The 24,132-nt window shown below is 38.0% G+C and overlaps 1 protein-coding gene across 2 annotated transcripts in view; it reads right to left on the bottom strand.

Annotated features, from left to right (window-relative positions):
• ARHGAP12 (Rho GTPase activating protein 12) overlaps positions 1 to 24,132 on the bottom strand; it is a 75,167-nt gene that overhangs the window by 9,593 nt on the left and 41,442 nt on the right. For both annotated transcript variants that reach the window (XM_059467122.1, XM_059467114.1), the window contains exons 6-13: positions 17,936 to 18,061; positions 14,659 to 14,733; positions 11,871 to 11,932; positions 10,187 to 10,268; positions 8,003 to 8,125; positions 3,670 to 3,774; positions 3,218 to 3,316; positions 599 to 707 (exon numbers count right to left, since the gene is read on the bottom strand). In XM_059467122.1, the coding sequence (XP_059323105.1) occupies positions 599 to 707; positions 3,218 to 3,316; positions 3,670 to 3,774; positions 8,003 to 8,125; positions 10,187 to 10,268; positions 11,871 to 11,932; positions 14,659 to 14,733; positions 17,936 to 18,061 (781 nt within the window). The remainder of the gene's footprint in view (positions 1 to 598; positions 708 to 3,217; positions 3,317 to 3,669; positions 3,775 to 8,002; positions 8,126 to 10,186; positions 10,269 to 11,870; positions 11,933 to 14,658; positions 14,734 to 17,935; positions 18,062 to 24,132) is intronic.

The raw sequence follows: 24,132 nt of genomic DNA, 5'->3' as shown, positions 1-24,132 counted from the left end.
AATTTTTTCCTTAACTTTCTGGAACTCCTTGTAAATAGCATCCATTTCTCAAACTACCAAGAGACAACCCTATCACTAAACACTTGCAAAACCAACTAAACAGCAGCTTATGTATGGAATTGATGTGGAAATTTACAAGTGCAGCTATGTTTCAAAACCTGTCCTGCTTCCCATTAGGTTAACTATCTTGAAAAAAACAAATACTTTTTTGAAAATTTCATATAAGAGCCTGGAAGGAAAGGAGAGAAAACAGTTTGCCTGGTAAGTCAGATACTATTTCTATGCATTTGACAACACCCTGAAAAAAATTAATTTCACCATTGCTTATTTTCTCCTGCTTTAAATGTGTCATACAACAGGAGCTAAAGACATTTCACACTTCTTTTCTTCTTCCCTTTTTAAAGTATGATTAATAAAACATGGAAGAAAATTTACCAAGTGGCACCAAGATGCAGAATGAACTATATTGTTTCCAAACTCCATTAGTTTCATTTTTAGCTGTCCTTTAGAATTCTTCCCTATTTACACAAAATACTGAAGATGCAGAAAATGAAAACTGCCATTGCTAGAATAAATTAATGGAAAATTTTCAACTCACAACGAAGCTTCTTAGAGTCTTTATTTTCTTTCTCTTTCTCTTTGTCTTGTTTTTCCACTCCAGGGGAATCTGGTACCTCATCATCTAATGCTTCATCAGACTCTATTACCTGTGGGATTTAAGAAGATATGCAGTGCTCAGTTTGCCAGTTCAGATAATACAGCACTAACACACACATTGCCTGCAGACAGTTCTACAGTACACAATTTCTCCCCCTAAAATGACATTCAGTTTGTTCTTTCCTGAACTCTAGATGTTAAACATCTTCAGAGACAACTCTCATTGGCAGAGTGAGTAACTTTGAGAAACACTATTTATTCATAAGGCTCAATTAAAAAAATGTTGCTGGACATTGAACAAAGTACAACCAGTCTTTCATGATAACACTTCATTACATCAACCCATAAACAACAGAAATTATTTTTGGTTGGCCTTATTTTCCATATCCAATAGACAAACATCAGCTATTTAATGGTCTGCCACAGAAATGCCTGACTGATGGAGAAGAAAAAAAATTCTAGAGCATTTACCCAATTTGTTTTCTCTTTAAGTAAAATTTCCTTAATAGAAAATAGAACTATCAATTGGAAAATCTCACTACTGTCAAAACATACACTGAATTCACTCTGAAAAATAAGTGTACCAGTGTCTAAAATTCTTTCCCAGTGTTCCTGCTATCAGCATATTCTCATTAAACATTGTCAAGGGAAAACACAGATCATGTTGAAGTGTGGAGGCAGATTCCAGAGTCTGCTATATCACCTGCAGCCCAGGCTATGTGTGTGACTGCAGACATACGAGGAAATGGGGAAAGAAGCTTCCTCAGCTTCAGTACAGCATATTCCCCTCCCAACCTGTGCATGTCTTACTTCACTTCAACTGAAGTGAACTGGACTGCTATGCAGTCACCAAAATCTGTCTGCAGAGTGCTTTCTTTTACAAGGAAGGAAATCCTAACAAATGAGGCAAGATTGTGCACTCCAGAGCACTGAGCAGCATCATGACTTCCTGGACTAAGCTGTACTTTAATCTGTTACCTTTAAACACCTTCATTCCTGTTCCTTTTCCAAAGCTTTGGATAGCCTTTTTACACATCACAGATCAATATATTCAACTGGCAAATAATGTCCCCATTAAGGATCCTCTGCCACTCTTCAAGAGGCCTCAAAGCTTTTTAGGATTGGCATATTTTAAAACTATTAAATGCTTTGGAAAAAAGTCAGCTGGGATCTAGTTCGCACTATGCAACAAGTCTAAAGTAATAACATGAAAAAATCCATGTTTAAAAAGAGTAGCCACATCCTTTGCAGGTTCCTCTTGTACAGGACATTGCCACAACAGAGCCTGAGGGAGCAAAGAGAACAGAATCTGATCTGCATGTTCTTTTGAAGAAGATCTTGTCATGCTAGCAATAGTACCTTGGTCATGGGAAAGAGATCACAGCTGCTATTACCATAAACTTTCCAAAATTAAAAGCTGGCTTTAGATCTGATGGATTTTTGTACCCAAAGCTTCAATGCTTCAGATTATCAGGTACTCTAATGCACTTTCTTGACTTATGGCTTGTAGTCTTGGGTCTCTTGGCTACCAGCTCCCAGCAGTATCCATCACCATTTCCTCCAGAATGCTGATAAACTCTCCTTATTCCACCATTCCTCAACCTAACAAGTAATACCCCACATCTCAGCCTATCTATCTTCACTCTTTTTTAAGCAGAGATGGAGTGGCCTCAGTTGTGTTACACAGGGCAGACAGGAGAAAGGGTCCCTGAGTGACTCTGCCTTGCCTGGGTATTAAGGGCCATGACATTCCCATACCAGGAGACAGCAGATTAGGAACTAAGCCATGAGTGCTCAGAAAGAAACTCAACCATTCATATCAACTTGCTGTGTTTTGGTGGAAAACACCCATATGTGAAAAGCACTAACAGAGCTAAGAGAAATGAAAGACACTGACTGGCATTGAAAGTAACAAAACTGGAGCTTAGGGACAGCAGCCAAGCCTGGAACTATTAAAAAGTAAGAATATAGATGAAGCAAACTTGATAGAGAGCAATATTTTCTCCAATATCTCCTCCAATTTCTGAATTAAAAAATTGTTAATCCTATTTGGCAATATCAAAAGCAAACACTTGAGCACTTCTCTGATAATTAAATACTTGGCATTATGCTGTCAGATAAGAAGAGATAATACAGTATTTTGCCAGGACTTTTAATCTGCACTTCAGTGCAGCCATAATAAGTGAAGAGCAGTATCAAATGCTAATAAATGTATGTCATTAAGCTGTCCCTTGGCCATCCTCCCCCTTTCATTCCCTCTCAGAACCTTTCAGGTCACTGAGACAGAACAAGTATTTGGCCAGAGAAGTAAGTTCATTTCTCAGATGGATGTCAGCCCACACCTTCTGCATCTTAAGCTAGTGGACCATCTTTATCCCTTTGCTACTATTAGTTATATTTCACTTACCACCACCAGGAACTGCCATATCCTCAAACTCCTGTCTGCTCTCAAGAAAATCAGTAAATGAAGATGCACATGAAACTTTAGAAGCTGCTATATCAGTTAGTTTTCTAAATAATATTACTGTGAAAATAGAACCTTCATGATACAAATACATACCTGATTGTTGATGGTGTAGTTAAGAACTTTATACCACTCATTAATAAAGCTGTCATTATCTGATTGAATTAAGAGCTCAGTACCTTGGCGGGTTTTTAGCTTTAAAGAAATAGAAACAGATATCATCAGAAATTATAAACACATAATAGTTCAAAAGTAAAATAATTAAAATAAAATTAAACTTCTCACTGGCAAAATTGTTAGCTAATACACAGACACTCCAGAACATTTACCAGGGAGGACAGCCTTTAATAGTCTGCTTAAAACTGCAAAACATATCCCATACAGCCATATTAAAAATGGACATTTCTTGCAGGTACTAACAGCTACATTTAAGCAGGTAGATGTGGATAAAACTCAGTTTTATGAGGTTTTAATTTTAAGCTTAAAGAAAATTTCATACATCAGTAATTGAAGTGCATATAATTCTGCATTTAAATAAAATAATTTACCTCAATAACATTCTTTTTGCTGGATTTGTCCTTTGAGGCCCAGTCAATCAAAGCCCCTTTGAGATCCACTGTAAATTCTGGCTTAGACTGATTAACACCAAACTTCTGGAAAAAATTACGAACAGTGATGATAAAATTAAACTTGAGGAAATTCTTTACAGTCTTGCAATCTTTTAAATGTAACATGTATTATTTACAGTCTGTACAACTTAGACCAGATACAGTACTTTGCCACGAATCAACAGGCATGTCACCAGGAAAACAAAAAACCTTCCACAGAACAAACTTTAGGCACGTCTGTTACAAGCTGCTCAGCCTAAAGCCCTCAAAATTCTACAAATTTAAATGCCAATCAGATTCCAGCAGATATATTTTTTTCCTATGACTAATGGCAGAAGTCCATACAACATTTGACTGTAGCTTGATTTTAGCCAAGATAGTCCCAAGCTTTAAACAAAACCAGCTAATAAGTAACTGAACAAAACATCCCCCAACATTCTGCCACTTAATCAGCCGTTGTATACAAAACCAAAAATCAAACCAGAAACAGTACACTTGCTGGACAGGAATCACATCCATCCACACTGAAAGAGCACTCTCAGTTTGTACATTTCTCTATTTATAATTTTTAAAAAACATTTACCCCCCAACACTTATACTTTTCTGTAGTGCTTCTATTGCAATACTGGAGTACGTCCTACCAAGTAAACAGAACTCACTGTCTGTCTACTAAAGAGCAAATAACCCACAAGTAACTCCTTCAAACAATTTGGAGGAAAACCTCAGGGAGCTATTCTTATCTGCGACCTTCCCATTTATATTAGATATCAGAATTTTTTAAAATAAAGTACTTTTACTATGATTTCAACATACACCACATAGCTTTGAAATGTAATTCCTCAAGGAAACCAGTTCAGCAGCCCACACAAACAAAAAGCTCTAATTGCAAGTGACATGAGTAAAATATGGAACAGGGAAAGCTGGAAGTCCCTCAGTTTACAGCACAGAAATTTCATGCTGTAGTTCCAGGAAAAGCTTGTAGCATCTGCTCCCCCAGAAAGATTCTTATTTCTTCACAAAGCCTTTGATGTGTGAGTGCTGCTCCTGTGACAGCTCTGGGGGACCCAAGCCCCAGGACAAGCTCCTTGCTGCAAACACAAGTTTCCAGCCTGTGCAAGAACAGCCATACCCAAGGGGAGAAAAGATGGTTCAGAAAACAGGACTAATCTGCTGCTTCTGAATAAACTCCCAGCATGGATGTTAATTAATGCTAATTGTGTTTCAGAAAGGCTGTTTACCACTGGAAAATCTCCAGTCTACAGTCCTAAGGGCAATGAAGTGTTGAATGGAAAGCAGCATCTTAACTTCTTTATTTTACCCACGAAATATCAGAATAGGGTTGTACTTCTAATTTACCCAATGCCAATTAGCACTTGGGAAAAAACTCCACACCACCTTCCACTTTCAAACTCAATTCTCAGATACCTCATCCAAGAACATTTCTCATTGATTACAGTAGAGCTTTTGAGAGAAGCCCAGCTCAGCAGCAGAGTCCAAAGAACAATCTCTGGGCCATTTTGGCTCTTGCAGCAGCTGCCTGTTCAAGAGAAAGTCACATAACTGCTGCACACACACCCAAAGTGTCCCAGACGCACTTCCTGGCTGTCTAGATCAATCTTGCTGTGTGTTGGAAAAAAATTAAATCAATTTATAGAGTTTGGCACTGAAGAGAACAGGAAACTAGTGCCAAAGTCCTCTACAGGATTGGGGCAAGGGGGTGATTAGTTAAAACCACAGCCCACATGATGCTGAGATTCACAGAACAGGACGTGCTACAGGTGACATCAGCACATAACAAGAAAAAAATGTCACCTGTCAGTGTTGTTTTGACCAAAAGAAAAGCCCTCCACTACATTAGCTTGCTGAATCCACACCTGACAGATTTCTGCACTACCTCCAGCTTTAAACTGTACCCCTCTTTTTGGCCTGAGTCCCCTCAGTATTTCAGAGAAGCACAGAAGAAAGCAAAAACTAAAGCCAAAAGGGAAAAAAAAAGAAGACTTTTACCACTCCTTCACTCAAATGTTGGCCAAACTGCTGTGTGAGAGCCAAGGATGGGGAAACCCAAGCAAATAATCCCAGCTACCCTGCAAAGCTCTTCTGAAACACCAACACATGACATTCTTGTCACAACCTTTTTATTCAAGGACATTTTAAGTTTACCATGCAGGCTCTCCCTTGAGCTTTCCTGTCAAGGTTCTTTTCTGCTCCCAGATCTATGAAAATGAGATGCCAGCAGCCATTTCCCTCCTCAAAGCTTTCAGGAGCAAGTGCTGCACAGGGCTGCTCACACAACCTGCACACAAAGGTTGCTGAAGGCAACTGAACCCTCCTGAAGCCAGCAGGTTCTGCTGAGAGAGCTCAAGAAAAGCCTTTCCTTTTGCATCTGCTGCCACACAGATACTGAGTCTGCTTTCAACAGCGCTACCTAGTCAGCACCAGTCAAGAGAAATCCAGCTCTTACTGAGCAGACACCTTACTCTTTCTGGATTCCTCTTTTGAGCTGCCTGGGAATATTGGAAAGGGCAGCAGGGGAAGACAGAAAGAGGGAGAGGTCTATATGTGGTGCTGCCAGCTGTCCTAGATATGAAGCTGTCCCACAGTCACTTCTGACACCTTTTTTTGGACAAAAACATAGTCATGGGATGTACTTATACTGGTTGCATGGGAGAGGTAACTGTTTTGAAAGAATAGGGTGCTTTCTTTGCTTTAGACAGAGAGGATGCTGTGCAGCTTAAGGATAGCCTTAAAGATGTGTTCTGACATCAATAAATAGAAGGCCTTTTCAATCTTTTCAGGATTTTCTCCAAGTCCTGGAAGCCTGCACAGGGACAAACCACACAGTCTGAACTGTGACACATTCTAGCACTCTTTGGAAACAGAACTGGAAATTATTTATTGGAAGACTTTGGATGTACAAATGACACCTGGCATTCTTGTAATTCTGTTTCTAATAAGAGTTGGGTAGGATGCTCTAATTCCAAGTCCTCCTCTTCCATGATACCTGTGGAAAGCAAGCTGTGGAGAGAAATGCACCTTTTTGGCTGGCAGGGGAGTTTCAAAACTACAGCTTAAGCAAAAAAAGGGGGGGGGGAGGGGGTGGAAATTCTTTATTGTCACAGCAAAATGATGGATTGTTTTTAAATCAGACTGATAGGGCCATTTGCATTCCATCAAGTTTTCACAAAAGCATGTGAGATCCTGCATAATCAGCAGTGCAATACTGATGAACTGTGGTAATGTACACATAACATCCTTTGCTAAAATCACAGTTCTGTATCAACAAGAGTTTGCTCAGATGAATCTTGAAGAGCATCTATTTCCATGATGTTTGGGAAGTTTACAGGCTTAGTTTGCCACCACTGTACTTGTCACTGAGGGCATGTCACTATTACAGACAGCTGACAGATGAATCCTTCTAAGCAGTTGCCATTTTCTTTGCTTTAGGAAGCCCTGTCACTTTAACAATAATACATCTCATTCACACCAAAAACTGAATGAAAAATACTTTTTAAAAACATCCAGATGTCCTTATAACAAGTAGCCTTTTACAAGGCTACCAAACTGTCCACAAGTTATCTGTTCCAGGCTTCCACATACAGAGCAATTAATTTCACAAACAAGAAAAAGACAGTTGCATCATTTTAAACACAAGGTTAATTAATGAATTTTTGATAGGCAGCTCTTCTGTGCTTGGCATTTTCAAAACATAACTACAGATGCTTAAATTACATATAAAAATCCTACAACTTTACATCAGCTTTCTGTATGTGGAATAGTGCCAGAACATCCTTGTTCTCTTTTCCTTTCACCTCTTCATGCATAACATTTACATTTTGGGGTATTCCCATTACAGCTAGAATTATCAAATAACATGTACACCATTGTATCAAAGGTATCATAGGCACCATAAAAAGATTCCAAATTAGTTGTGTTAGAATGAATCAGACAAAATATCTGTTAAAAAATTCAGAATATCATGCTGCTTATTAGTCAAGGCACTAGTGGTTCAAATAGTAGGTAAATTTGGGATTATAATTCTAGCACCAATGAACTAGGTACACTTTCTACTTTGATCCAGTGGAACAATTACAGGATTATTGCAATAAACTTGTGTTAATCTGCACCTTGGATGACTTTCAAAAACAGCAAACAAGATACATGAGCTGTTATATGTAGTGTCAAAACAAAATCTTGGAAAAATTCAATTTACTTTCAGGATTAGTGGCAAATAGCCTTACAGTGACAAGAGGCATGCAACAAGAACACATACAGTGATAGCTGAAACTTGGGCAGAGTTTACATAGGTGACAGCAGGTCGATGACTGAGAGCATTTTTCCAAGAAGAAAGCAGCGTGAGCAAGAGCTCAGGAATTGAGGCCCCTTGGCAAAATGACTTGATGAGAAAAAGGAAGAAAAGTGATGAAGTCAAAAAACAATGCACAAAAAAAGAAGATATGGTCATATCAATCACTAGATGAATGCTAAATATTCTCATAAGGTGAAGAAGAAATGTAATTCTTATCATATGTCACACTGTTAGACTTGACTTCACCTTATCAAAATATAGAGACAGAACAAAGTTTGAGAGGTGGAATTTTGAATACCTAAAAAACAAAAATTAATTGCCTACAGAGACCAAGAAGAGTGTGTGCTCAACACTCAATTACGTACCTACAAAGTCAGCTATGATCATGCAGGTGTAAAACATTAGGTTCTTGAGAGAGATTCTCTTTTAATATTTCCAGCTTCATTTTATTCTCTTTGTACTGTTGATATCTATTTTGCTGACCCTACTCTAGTGCTCTACACTACACACAATTGATAGTGTCTCACAGAAATATTCTGACCATGGGACTTCTGCTCCACTTAAATTATCAAAAGAATTTACACATTTTTAATTTTAAATTTATTTGTTAAGATTTTTATTTATTTTTAAATTATTCTATCTGGCATAACATGACTTACACTAGTGCTCATAAATCATGCAACTCTGCTTATAGCTTATCTTTTATGGATAATAAATCTGGGCACACATCATCATTATCATATATTCATGAAGAGTTTAGCATTGTGTATTTTAATGATATGAACATACAGCTGTAAAGTACAGTTCTTTTGATTTACAGCCACATCTGAATTAAGAGTATTAGTAGCTGTAAATGAGATTTTGGAACTTGACTAGCTACATAGGCAGAACTTTTACTTTGCAATATGCCTATTAATATCTAAAACTGAAACACTTTTTGGATCTTTGGCTGCAAAAGTCAATCACAGAAGTGACCAAAATTCACTTCCTGCCATACAGTGGAACTGACCTTCTTTCATGCCTTTCATCTTTATTGTTTTTCTTTCCTCCCTCTGCATGATCATCTTGCCCAGCTTTACCTTTTTCATTCTCTTCTACTCCAAATTTTATTTATCTATCCTCATCTATTTTCTTCCAGCCACCCCTTCTACAGAAGGGGGGAAAAATATATTTACAGGTCTGAAAAAAACTCAATACTATGGAAAAGAATTGTCAATTCCAATTCATTATCCATAATGAAGCACAGCAGGAGAAAGTGAGGCAGGTAGAAAGACCAGTAAAGCACAGCAAGACAGCACAGATCTGTAAGAGGCAATTTTGCTGGAATTCACGTGACAATACATGAAAATAATGAACACTGGCTCTGGTCTGTCTTTACTTATCAGAGGGGATCCACACAGTTTAATGTCAGACCTCCAAAAGAGGCGATGAAAGCCATATATTAAGAGCCATTTCTAGACCTATTAATGCAGGAATGCAGCTGGATAAATACAGCAAATTTAATGATAGTGCTATTACACTAGAGGTGATTAAAAATTGAATCATCATCATGTTCAATGTGATGTTTCTCCTTTGGTCTTCATCAGACAACAAAATAAGTACAAGTACTTATCATGCGCTATGAAGACCAAGAACAAAATATGGAATCCAGCAAGACAAAGACTAAATCATAAGACAACAACACTGCATTGCTCAAACAGGCCAAGGCAAGAAGCCATGTGTCAGACTATTTTCTTTATTATATGTATCACATTCAAAATTACCTGGAGTATACAAAAAAAATCCAAGAATGGTAAAACACACAAACTGTTTAGACAAACACATTAGTAAAGAACACTAAAGTATCAAGCCTAAGAAACACCTGAATGTTATCAGCTTCTTGCCTGTCAAAAATACATACATACATCTGGTTTTCTTCTTACTCTACATAATAATTACATTATGGTTACGTGAAACTATTTTATGCCAACTTCTACACAGGTATTTTTTCAGGTATTAGGTGCAGGTGTGTGTGTGTGTATATATATATATATATATATATATATATATATATATAGGTATTTAGGCCCTGTAAGTAAGAGGGCTTTAGTTTATGGTGCTTTACATGACTAACACTTCAGTGAGGGTGGGGGTTGTTCCTGGGCTTACCCAGCCAGTTCCACTTCCTTGGGTTTTAGTGAACAGCAGTGATGACCCTTGTAACACTGCCCATGATGACATCCAATTCTTTCTGTAAATAATTGTAAACAAACATAAAATAAATTGACTCTGAAAGCAGATATTTAACCCGTCGATCATTGTTGCTCAGCTGACCTGTAAGTTTATATAGTTAAGCACATATATAGTCATTAGTGGCATCAGTAAGTCTTAAATGCTATCATATTTGTAGAAGGAAACATATGTTAACAATCCCAGCCTGACCATCAAAGTCTAACTCAAACAAAGCTAATTAGTAGTAGAAGCAGTACACCAAGAGAACACCATGCAATTATAATTTCAAAGGGGCTAATCTGAAACGCTCAGCTCCCTGTGTACTTAACAGAACATGCCAAACTACTGCATAATTCTGAAATTCACTGATCTGAGATGTAACTGTCCCATGTTTATGTAATAAGCTCATTTATATTGGCAAAAAAGTACTTCCTACACATCTGAAAAATTAAGAGAAAGAACAAGTTGTTTCAGTTGTCTGACTATTTGATTTTATGCCAGCAGACCTGTCCTCCTGAGGTTATTAAAAAAAAATCTTGACAAGCCCTGAATATCAATTCCCATTGCCCATGAATTATTACTTAGCAGCTCTCAAAGTGACAGGATGGCCACGATGCATCTTTCTGTTCAGCAGTGCAACAATCCAGATCAATGATTCCAGCAGATGCAATGTAAATGATGACAGCACATTGCACCAGCAGCAGCTCACACACACTGCTGTCTACCCAGCCCCAGCAAACTCTCAGTAGAACTCTGAGGAGCCAGGCTGGCGGTCAGATGTGCTGCCCAGCCAGACTGGACTAGGTCAGGGTGGCTCTACAACAACAGCTGGGTGTTGGCTATTTAATCCTCAGAACAAGCATGCTTCATGTATCACAACTCTGGGAAACACTGAACTAGACAGAACACACTATTACATCTAAAAGATTAAATTAACCAAAAAATAATAAAAAAGGGGGAAAAGGCAAGAAGCAAATCTCAATTAACTCTGAGGATGCCACACCTCTGCAGTATTTGCCATTGATTCAAAACACCAGAAATGCAGTTAGACAGCATCACCTGATTACACATTATGATTTATAGTGCAAATTGCTGCCTGGGATGCAGAGGAAAGTTAGAAATTAGATCAATCACCTACAGGAGACTGACACTGGGCAAAACACTGCTTCAAAGCCTTCACAAGCACAGTGAAGGGAGAATTAAGGAGCACCGTGGATGTATGCTCCTTCAACGTTAAAGGACAGCACGTGAAAGTCTGAAAGCTCCTCTTACACTGATTTTATCCAAGGAACAAGGCACACTATAACATATACAGACTTGTTCTTCAGTAAATCAATCAATGAATCAATCCCATTTTAAAGAGCTGCCTCTCATCAATGCCCCTTCAGGAAATGGCTGGCCTGTGTGAAGCCCTGATCCATGAGCCTCTGGCTCTCTGCAGTCCCTCAGCTTTAGCTCACTGGGACAAACACATGGGCTAAGGTTAAGCTGTGTCACACAGGAAAACCTCTAAGGCAAAGTCACACAAAAAGTAAGAAGTTGCAAACTCCAGTATGCTGTCCTAATACAAAAGACCTTGGATAAACCCTAAGCACATGCACTTTTCAAGTCCAAGACTTACCGAACTTTCTTCCCATTTTCTGTGATTTTTGTCACATTTAATAACCCATACTTTTCTTGACCCTGTAAGATAAGAGTAAGGCATAAGAAATATAAAAGAAAACCTGCTTCTATTAACATCACATCACAGAATTCAATCCCCCAAATAATCCATTTCTGGCTGTAAGCCATCTTTGCTCATGCCATAACTTTAAGAAACTGTCTTTAAGCATATTTAAATATTCAGAGATCAGCAAAATCAAAATTCCTCTGGGAAAGTACTTATTACCATTCAGAAGGTAAAAAACTTTCCCTCATCAAGATCAAGGTTCTTTGGGCAAGCCAAATTAAATAATTTGTGATAGTAGACAGTGAAAATTATTAACGTAAAATTTATAATGATTTACATAATAGTAATATAATAATACCATAGTAGTCCTTTACTAGAAAAGGAGGTGGCTGACAAAAAACTAGCCTAGATTCCCATATAAATTCTTCCTATTAATTTTAATATAATTTCATATTTTAAATAAAACATGGTTGAAGTGCATAAAAAATTCACATATTCATGTTAAAAACAGAAGAGTGAAGCACTTCTTTGATGTCCTCTTTTCTTCCTATCCCCATGGAAAACTACTTAGCTATGTCTTGTTGATGAAAACCATCTATATTAGTATGCCTACAAAAAAAAAAACCTGGAACACCAGTCAGTGATTGATGGGAGAAGAACACTGCTGAACAAGAAGGCTGTTTGCAAGTTTCAAATATTTGAAGTATTTCTAGTCTCTGTGTAAAAATAATGAAATGAAGGAATGTTTGAAAAGCATTCTAGGATAAAAAGATTCACTTAAACCATCACCTTTAAATGAGGTATGAAAAGCTATCATTTTTTTCTGACACCCCAGCCTTGTCCAACCAGCCAGTGGTGCTAAAAGAATGCTAAATTATTTTATCATCAATTCCTTTTCAGTAACAGCTTCTAACAGTTCCTAATGTATGTAATAGTTGAAACAATCAACTAGGGAATGGATCCAAATTAGTTTTATCATGAAAAAATGACCTCAATTCTAGATACAATGAAAATAGAAGATAAATCCTCTTCAGAATTTTCCTCTCAATCTCAAATTTAAATAGACCATAACTGCACAATACAATTTTGAAGATTTTTTTTTCTGGGATACCATGGACAACACTCTTATCAGAGACACAAATCTGTTTTTCATGGACTTTAAAAATTCTACCTGCATGTTTCAAGCCCAGCACGTAAAATACAGAAAAGACACATTATCAAGGACAAAGATGTTTAGCTGGTGGATCAGATGTTACTTCAGTCCAGTGGTAACTGCTGCTCTTACTCAGTTTAATATCTTCACTGGGCTGAAATGCTTTTCCAAGCCAGTGACAGATGCATTATTTTCCAAAACTGGTATTTTCAACAGAAGAAGTGAGCCCCTTCCCTCATCCACTCCCCAAAAGGCCAAACAAAGGAATTATCCCATTCTTTAGATCACTCTGTGATCCATGTGGACCAGCAGTCCCATGCATTGCACCCTTTTAACAAGCAGAACAGCCTGTTGCCAGCTTTCACAGAGATTGAGCAACCTGTGCTCACTCCCCAGAATAAATCATGGGTTTTGTCAGTTACTCACAGTGGAATCAGTGGGGATGTTCCTGAGAATTATTCAGAGCAAGGATCATACTGCCCTACTTTGCAGCAACACTAGGGGGTACTAACGGGAAAATTAATGGAATCAGGAAAAAGAAGAGGAAAGCAGGTTAAGGATCAAAATTCTCAAAATTTACCAGCTTTCCGTGGAATATTTGAATCCCAGGGAACAGCTAAAGAAAATACAGATGTTTTTTCTGCTACCTAAATCAGGAGTGAGCTCTTCTGCAAAATACAATTTCAAAAATTCAAGATCAGAGCCAAATTTAAAGAAATTAGATCACATGCAGCAATAATTGCTTTTGTGTGAGGTTATCTGATACGCTTGCTTAATAAAAAAATGTTTATTTTACTGTGAAAAACTGTTTGAAATGTGTGAGAATGGATTATCAGGACTAAGCCAGAGAATTATTCCTCTGCATGCAGAGTAAGGAATAAACAGGAGAAGTTGTGACTTTAATACCCTGAGGTTCCTATCACAGGGCTGGTAAAACTGACCAAGTTAGTTATTTCAATGCTACTGTAGTACAGTTCAAAAATTAAAAAAAAAAAAAAAAAAAAAAAGAAGTTTTTTATCCATTTCCTGATGTTTAAAAATGAATGGTCATGTTTTAAATATAAACTGAAATTTTAAAAAGCTGTTTAGCAGACTAAGGGGTTTTTTTCCCAGAAGTTATTCTACTAAAACAAAAGGACACCGTTTATTTATGCTAGGTCCCCAATGTCTCTTTAATAAGACTGACACACAAGCCAAAATTAGAGATGTCAACTATTACTAGCAGTGAGGGATTCTGTGAAGAGGGGAAATTTTCTGTTTTTACTGTTAGCATTTTCTAGATGCTATGTAAGAAGATGTGACTGTTGGAGGAAGCAAAGTGAGTTCTACATCACTAGGCACAATTTGGCCACAGTGAATTTTTGACTTAACCTACTATCACTAAGTTGCATTTAAAACAAGGACATTCACATTTTTTCCCAAAAGCAGAGCTGGATGTAATGCATTCCTTTTAAAATGCAAAGCCTTCAAATAATTTTATCCCATTGTTTTTCCCAAGAACAAGAAGGCTTGCCCTCAATTCTCTAATCATGAATAGCTCAGTTTCTACAACATCTACTTATTTATTTAAACATTTTGCATACTGACTGTGGCTTGATGCTTTGGTGAAGAAGGAGATGATTCATTTTCAGGAAAACTGGCCTTAGAAGCAGTTGATGATTCCTATAAAATTCAAATAGTCAATGTCAACAGATACTGTTATCATCTTTTATACAATTTTTTTTTTTAACCTAAAGATGCTTTCTCTCTCTCTTTCTTTTAACACACTCATACATTAGAAAAGTACCTCTTTTAGGCATTCATAATATTCTCAGACAGTTACATTCTAAACTCACTTACTAAACAGTGTTCTTACAAGGTTTACAGACAACACTCAAACTGGGCTAATTAGTACATAACCATTTGAAAAAAAGATGTTAATACATGCTGCATCAGCATCAAGCAAAGGCTTCATCCTTATAAAGGGATAGATTTTTTGCATGACATTGCTATTACATTTTAATGTATATTTAAAATAATGGCTGATTACATGATACCATATACAAATAAAATTATTTTAAAGAATACAATATGTTTCTGTGCGGTCAGTAAATACAAGATTAGCAGAAAAAAATTATATATACAGAAAAACACATACCAACTTTATTAATTTTTGTGGCTCATGATCATTAATCTCCTTATAGTCAAACACTGAAAATCTCTAGAAATTTGGTATTTTGTTTTGAACTGTTAACAACAGATCAAAATAAAATACTTAATCTCTGAAAAGTAGAAAAATTGCCCATCTGAGGGGGGGGGAAAAAAGGCATGTGCATTTCCTCTGAAGTAATGATTGCCTTGCACAAACACATTGCTTGAAAATCTGGTAAAGAATTTCAAATGGAAGAAAAACATCACTTGTTCTCTGCTACTGTTAACACATTTCTCCCCCTCTTTCTTTTTAAATCCCTTGATAGCTCTCCTAAACCCAGTTTGCTTTTGCAGCATTACATAGCACTCTGCACACTTGTGCTTTAAAACTCACTTGCAAATCTACCTAGAAGTGACCCACTAGTTCTTTTAGTAGCATAACAGAGAACTTTAGCACTCCTAAGTAGAACAGCCTAAATGTTCCATATTTTCAGATGTCTGCAAAGAAAAAAAAATTTCAAATTAAGAAAATCAATTGTCCCTCCCAGGAAGGTATTTTTTCCTATGCTTATCAAATTTTTTAGCTGATGGCTATATCCAGATATGTGCCACAGCCAATAAACTGTTAACCAGTATGTTTGGTATCATCAAATTCTCATGAGCCCTGGCAACCCATACTTTCATCCTGACACATTTCAGGTATTCTTTTGACTGCCCTATTTTCATACAGTTGAGTTCCATTGTTTTTCCAGGCAAAAAATAAATAAGGAAAATAAACAGAAAACAGCTTCCCTAGGAGACAGCTGAAAAGAAAGTTTGGGGTTCATGTGGCCACCCAGACAAATACCAGTTGCTTTCCTTTCTATTTCATGCTGAATTTGAGGCAGATTTCATACAGCAACAGCAACTCTTGAACAAGAAATCCAGTATTTGTGGTAATGAAACATTCCCTTTCCACATACTAATTTAAAGCAGAATATATTAACAGTGTGCCTGCTAGTGCTAATAAAACAGCTGCATTAATGAACTAAAAATTATTTGTCTTTCCATAAAACATTAGTTTATTGCTCCACTACATGTTTTAAATTTTCTCAAATGTTGTGCTCTATATAAACTATTTTCTTCTCACCAATAAAAAACACATGCTGCCTACATGTTTGGAGACTGTTAAAGGAGCTTTAGGCTGCTGACTTAAGACTTCACAAATGCAGCTCAAATAGAGTTTCTTTTGGTTATTACCCATAAAATTTGTGCATTTTCATGTCTGCTTCACTAGGTTTAAGTTCTCAGTATGTGAACTCTGAGCCTTGAAGAAATGTAAACAGCTCCTCTTATTTAATGTTTTACAAAAGCTTCTTCATTCAGTGCAGCACTACATAAAGTTTTTTCCAAAATGGAAACAGCAATATATATTATACCAAAAAATAAAAAGTTAAGTCTTCCTTTAAAAGCGAAGCCAGAAGTTCAAGCTATCTCCAACAAAATCGTTCATACCTGTGAAGCATAAACTGCACATGAGGTTAGAAGTGTTCACTCAGCTTTGATTTATCAGGGCTCCATCTAGGCTGTGTCTCATGGAGTGCCACAAGACTCTGAGTACAGAAGGATGCATGAGGCGGAGGAGGAGGGAGGGGAAAGGAGCAGCAGCAGCATCTCAGAACTGCTGGAGCTGAATTAATGCCCAGAGGTGCAAAGTCCCAGCCAAGCACGGCCCGCTGCCTCCTCAGCACCACACATGATATATCCCAAAGTGACAACTCAAAAGCTCAAGATCAAATCCAATAAATCCTGCTCTGAAGAGCTAAGTCAACTCATGGAAAGCAAGTCCATTAAAATGGATACAACAGGTCGAGCAAGTAAGGTTCTGGGCAGCAGATCCATTGTCATTACAACTATTGTGTTTTGTCCATTCAAGTTTGGTTTTGACATCTGCGATTACACAAGGCCACTCATAGGCCTTTCCTTACATTTTCAAATCTGCAGTGGTTTATTTTTTTTTCTCTGAATTTTAGGAAAAGGGAACTTACAATGCCATTTCTTAGTATTTCATTCTGAGAAGTTTGTGCTAAGATTTCAGCACCACCAAGTTATTTTATTTTCCAGGTATCTTGGGATGGACTGCAGTGAAGCCACAGAAACCATGCTACCACTGTACATCACCCATTTCCTCCTGCTCAGCTCACATCAGCTCTCCTGACCCACGGGCAGAATGGCCCAGCACAAGCAGAAATGGAAAAAGTCAAAGCAGAGGGAGAGCAAGGGAAAGGCCCAGACTCCTTGCTGGCCTAAACAGCACCTCTTCCTGTACAGCCCAAAAAGAACATGCCCTGGGAATGGGCAGAAAACAGCTTTTGTTGTTACTGACCCACAGCATTTTTCAGGCTAAACACCAGCTCAGCTGTGGAGGATCAAAGCCAAGTGTTTCAGCACTTTCAGTACTGTCCTCTGCCCTTCAAAAACAAAATTACAACCCTGCTGTAACCATGCACAGCTTTTCCCCTGAACTAACGCTAGTTAAAATACTTCAAGGACAATAAAAGAGCTACTATTCACAAAGTAACAGTAGTGAAGTTATTGAACAGCCTTTGTTTTTGCTGCATGTTATGCACAATGATACAAGAGACCAAAAGAAAAATGACATTTCAGAAATTCATGCATAGTAACTTCTGGCACATTAAATACATCATACATCAGAAACAAGTGGCATTTCAGCATGCTGATAACTTGCTCCTACCTTGTCATTGGTGTCCAGCACAATTGTGCTGTGCCTCCATTTTGTTAAAACTATTGGTTCCTGTAGCCTCCTGTCCAGACTCCTACTCTTTATTATATCTCTCTGCTGCTGTGGTGAAGCATTATACTAAAAAAAAAGAAAAATAAAATTTTAAATAGAATCTAAATCATGCAAACAAGACCTGGACATACCACTCATATGCCTAAGCAGTGCAAACTTTCAGACTTCTGATGTCACCACCCAAGTGTGTGAGAACAGCCTTGGTTTTATTCTGCATTTAGTCTTCAGAATTCTCCTTTCTCCTGTAGTCCTCTCTGAAACAGCAGCTAAGACTGGCATGTTGGGATAATACTCTCAGTTGGCAGAGAGGTGTTTGATTTCTTCTGCAGCAGATGTTGCTGATTTTGCAACCCCCAACAGGGTATTGAGAACCACCAAAGAAATTACAGGAAATACAAAATGTAAACATTCACTCTTCATGTTGCATTGACAGAACTACAGCACCTGACTAGCTCTTGTGTAAGAAAATCTGTGATCCTAACAATATTTAGATTGTTATGACTGTCTGGTATGACTCTGACCCAAAGATTTGGGATGCCTAGGGTGAGGAGACATGAGAGTGAGGACTTGTTTTTACAGAATAAACACATCAAATTGCTTATAAAATAATTTGCTGGTTTGGAATGTACTTACCATATACAAATGTACACATTCCATAAACATGTAAGATAAATATTTAGCAGGAAATAATTTTAAGACCTAGCAGAGCTGTAATAACCAAGGAGAGACCATATTTATCATAGGTTTTCTAGTAACTCAAGAGCATGCAAACTCGCTGAGAAAATGTGAGGTTCATGAGAAGGACAGAGCATTTAACCAGATCTCAACTGCAGCATATTTTTCATTAATAGTGCTGCCATTTTACATCATCACAATACATTATAAAAAATTCTAAAAATATTTCAGACAAAGTGTTATACTGGAAACACAACCAAGAAAAGACAACATCGATGTATGGGGGTTTTAAGCGATTTACTAAAATCTCATTTTTTTAATCAGTATCAAAAGACTGAAATCCACACATACAAAGAAACTTAAGGCAGCATTTGTGGAGTGATGTAAAGCACTAGAATCCACTAAGTAGGAAAAAACAAAGAAAAGTGAAGGTCTCCCTTTAGCTAAAGCAATAATCTCTGCAAGGACAATGAGTTCTACAGTTTTGATATTGATTCCTGCTATAAACTCAGAGCCTCGGGTGTTCAAAGACAAAATAACCTATACCTGCACATACCAACAAAGCATGGCAAGGTTTAACCTAAACAATATGAACACTAAATCTAACCAAAATTGCATAATACAGTTATATTTATTGCACAAATAAAGAACCAGCATTAGTACTGCTATAGCACTCACAATGCTTGAGTTAGCTTTGTATTTTACTATGAACAGAGTTAGTGCTCCAATAAGCCAACAGATGCTTAAAAGTGAAATAACTTTAGCGTTTTGTTACATTATTTTAATAAGCACAAGATAAGTGAAACACTCCCAAGTGAATGGATGTTGCAGAACTGAGAATAAAATTTGGTAGTTCATGTACACACAGAAACAGATCGGCTGTCACTGCAGAAAGTCACTTCTGAGCCTGCCTTTGTACTGGCTTCAGCACATTTGCACTCACATGACAACTGCTTCCCCACAGTGGTGAGGTTTAACCAGCTCTCAGTTTGTCTCCTTGTTAAATCAGAAGCTGAGCTGTGATACTTGCTGAAAGGACCCTAGTGCTGGTTTGCTTTCTCGTTGAGGAAATATCCACTCTGCCAGAGCTCCTGCTACCCCAACCACAGCAGCACGCTGAGCAACGTGCAGCAAAACTGCCTGCCAGCAAAACTAAAATCTAAACAACTTCCAGCAAACTGTGTCTAAATCACAAAGGATGAAACAAACAGAACTCCCTGCAACAGCTCTAACCCACTTAGGTGGGCAGTTCCAACACATTTCTTGCTATGAAACAGAACTGTTTATTTCAGAAATAGATTTACACATTACTGACACTGGTATACATTATTTATGGAAATCTTCCATGCACTTTCCATTTGAGTAACTGAAGGAATTGAATGAACAAATATGTATTTTGAAGTAATTTATCTTGAATTTAAGTACATTTCAAAAGTTAGGATATGGGCACAGGTGATTGTACTTAAACGGTACCTTTGATACTATCACAAGCCACAGGAGTGAACTTCTCTAACAAACAATCTCACCTTGAAGAGAAAAGGAACTGTAACATGAAATTCAAGTTTTACTAAGCATATTTAACAACAAAGCAAAGCAACAGTATATGGAGCTCATCAACAAAGCACTGCTAACAACTCAGGAACACTGAGCTCTATGCATCTTAGCAGCTTAAATAATTTGCATTGGTGATACAAACAGTGTTGGTAAACTGACAAGTCTTTAATGGGAACATTTGACATTTCTGCCCCATTTTCTCACAATAGAAACTTCAAGTAAATCTTTTTTTCTCAGATGTATAAGAGGTTTTTTGTTTGTTTTATTCATTATAAATAGTAAAACACACTGGGAGGAAGGATGATGTGGAAATAAAGTTTTGTGTTTCTGGGCTCAGGACAAGTCTCCACTTTTAAAACACATTAATTGGTCTGTGATGTCCAAAGAGAATCAGAGGGAGACAGAGGCACCGCTTCCTACTCTGCATTGTCCAGCAGAGCTCACCACCCTCTAGACCAGGCAGTGTCCCCTGGCCAGGGAGAGGTGGCCAGAGCAGGAAGGCTTCCCTGCTTGGGTGACACCATCCTGCTGCCCTTTGCTCTGCCCCACCCCAGCTCAGTTCAAAAAGCCTTGCAGAACAGCTTCAGGTCAGTTCCCTGATCTCTTCAGGACTCCCACCTGCAAAGGAGCTGCTCTCTCTCCTCCTGCATTTGCAGTATTCACCATTGTTTAACAGAAACTAGGTCGGGCTTGCCTTCCCTCAAAATCCTGGTTTTACATAACCATAACCAGGCTTTCTATGCCTAAGACTTGGTGTGATCCTGAAGACAGAGATCAGGCAAGGCTGTCCTCTGCAATAAAACTGACCCATTCAAGACTACACATTGCCTGGTGGGACAGCCCCTTCTACACCATGTGCTTTACCAGCATCTTCTTAGGGTGCAGTGTTTGCTTCCTAACACTAAAGCTTTTTAAAATCCACATTTACACACTACTGCTCCTTGGAAATCCTCCCCAAACTCAAATTTGTCCCAATACACTAATCCCTCTGGCACATCATCCCAGGTTGCTCTCCATTTCATTGGGAGCATCTCTTATCACACAGGGGGCACATGAGCAAATCGTTCATTCTCTGACTGCACACACCAAGGGATTTTTTTGAAATAGTTCTCGCTGTAGTTCAAGGATACCAGTGGTGTAAATTTAGGTCACAGAGTATTCTTTTCATTGCTGAATTTGTTCAATACCTTCTCCAGCTACTTAAAGGCTTTCTTTGCCGCAGTATAAAATTTTCTAACCTTCTGAACTGGCTGAGTGACTTCTATTTAATTTTAAGCTGATACATGGCATGGCTCAAGGCTCTGTCCCAGCCTAATTGTGGCTGAAACAAATGTAACACCTCCAAGTTATTTGTAGCAGTTGTCCCCATTCTTACAGAGATAGCACAGATCTGTCAGTTTGAAGAAACAGAAAAAAGATTCTTCTTGGTTTGTGTTAGCAACATCTTCAGCCAGACAAAGGAACTGGGTGGGCTAAGGGAGAAAAGACTGAGAAGCAACCAGTACTGAAAGCTGGCAAAGAGCTGAAGTGAAGCATTTGAGACAACCTTACTGCAATCAAATTCAAAATAGCAGCATTTAAAAACATTGTGCTATCCTAGTACCCTTTAGCCCCTCATATATGTTATTTGCAGTTGTCCCAAATGACTGTCTGAAATAGAAGAACCTTCCTTAAATTAAAGCTGCCTCAGAACAAAACTACTTTCTAGTGCTCCTACTGTCCTTGGCTTTGAAGAAGCTTTTTTGCTGTTGTGATAGATCTAACACCTATGTTACAGCTTTTGCTTTTCTTATCAACTAAATCAGTAACACATTTTTCTTAAACCTTCATAAATAAATAGGATTGTTTTTGCCCTTTTAAGGGATTCCATTCCCTTCCTTTCTCTAGGGAATGAAGATTTCTCTGCCAGAACAAGTCAGGGTGGCAGCAGTTGGAGCCTCAGCCACACAGAAGGAACAGAACCCAGGCAGAAAGAGACCATGGCACAAGCAGCTCGAGCTCAAACGTACCAGTGACTGAAAGACACCTCTGGATAACCCACTTTGTTCACTTTGCTGTCTTGGACATCCATTGCTTCCCCTTTTAATCAATCCTCAGGGTCACCAAGACTGCTCATCTTTGATGAGCAGCTCCAAGTCCTTGCTGATTGCCACAGGTCCTGCTGTGTGCCCAAGCAAAGGCTGGGGGAGGTGGGAGCCAACTAAAGCCCAGAACCAATGAGGAAGATCCAACCAGGTTTTGAGAGTGGAAATACAGATAATAAAGAGAAAGGAGAAAAACCATGACTGTCTTCTCATACTTAAATCAGGTTTGTTTTTTTAACAACTTGTGTTGGTAAAAACCACCTGGATCCTTGCACCAACTGAGGCTGTCTCATCTTTCACCAGGCAATCCCAAATTTAAGCACAAGAATGTCACTACTGCTGATGGAACTGCCTAGTGCACTGACTTGCAGTAGACTCAAATGCCAGCACACAGGGTAAACCTCAAATCCAGCAGCACAGCTCAGAACAAGACAAATTTACTATAAGACAACCTAGTTTTATTTACATGTTCTCATATTTACTTTCCTTCACCATTTAATTGTATGATATGTTCTTGATATGTTACCTGCCCCCCGTTTCAGTGTAACTTTTTCAGCTATCATGCTCTGACAGTTTTCAGGTCTCCATCAGGAAAACCATTCACCAAGTACCAGAACTGAGGCCCCTGAGCTCACCCCCATGCTGGCAGTGCACAGAGTGAATTCACAGACTGCTGCTCCATTAACATTGCCAAAAATGAAACTCCTCCAGCTTCCACCCCTTCCTCTGTGGATACAGCAAGGAGAGCTTATGCTGCAGGAGTCTGTGAGAAGAACACAGGCAATTTCAATATCACAGTCTGCAAATATTAACACTAAAATTGAGTTCACTCCAGAGGCTTACAGTAGACACATTTTCCTCCAAAGGCTACTCTTGGATCAGGGAGCTTGCCCAGAGGTAGGCCAAGCATCATGCTCTTATGTCAGATGTTGGCCTAGGAATCCATTTTGAAAATCTGAGAGATTTGTAATCTCTATTTTTTATTAGGTTATCCCCTATAAATCTCATTTGAGCTATTCGTTTTGCTAGTTATTCAATTTCTCACCTTTTTTTTTTTTTTTTTTTTTTTTGACACTTTGATATGTTAACTTTTCTTGAAACTTCAGAAATTAGGGAGTTCTTACTCCTGAGATGAGTTTAATTCCCTTCACCCTTACTAGAGATTTCTCATTTGCTTAAGTCATAAAACTCCTATTAGAAAACTATGTTTCTGGAATAGGGCTGTAGCCCTTCTTCAACTGAATTTAGACACTATTCTTTTACTAAACAGGAAAGAAACATATTTTATTATCTAACTTTTAATTGCTTGTTTGTTGGGGTTGTTTGTTGCTTGATTGTTTTGGCTGGGGTTTTTTTAAATAATTGGCAAGAACCAAAAACTGAATACTGCAGAATACTGCAGATGAGAAATCTCAGTCCCCTGCAGGATCTAGTAGAAACTATGATTAAAATATTATTATCCATTTTAAAGATTAATTCAGTATGTTCTTCTCTTCCACTGCAGAAAGCTGGGTCACACTCATCATGAGCCTTAATAGACTTTTCAGCAGTTGTCAAAGCCACTGCATCTGAAACATCATTTTTAGCCAGAGGCATCCAGCTATTCCTAGATGTTATTTAAATCCACATGACTGGAGGGCTTTCTGTGAGACTGTCTAAAGTAATTTGTTTTGTAACTGTCCTCCCTTCCCAGCATATACCCTCACAATTTCTAACACACATACAAGAACAGAGTGTTATTCCCAAGCATGTGCACATTTATAGTTAATTCTATTACTCTGAAGATTTTTAATGTCACAGTATTAGCTCAGCTAGTGTGCTATT

This window comes from Ammospiza nelsoni, chromosome 1 (assembly GCF_027579445.1).
Source record: "Ammospiza nelsoni isolate bAmmNel1 chromosome 1, bAmmNel1.pri, whole genome shotgun sequence".
NCBI lineage: Eukaryota > Metazoa > Chordata > Aves > Passeriformes > Passerellidae > Ammospiza > Ammospiza nelsoni.
This window is presented reverse-complemented; position numbering and strand designations above follow the sequence as displayed.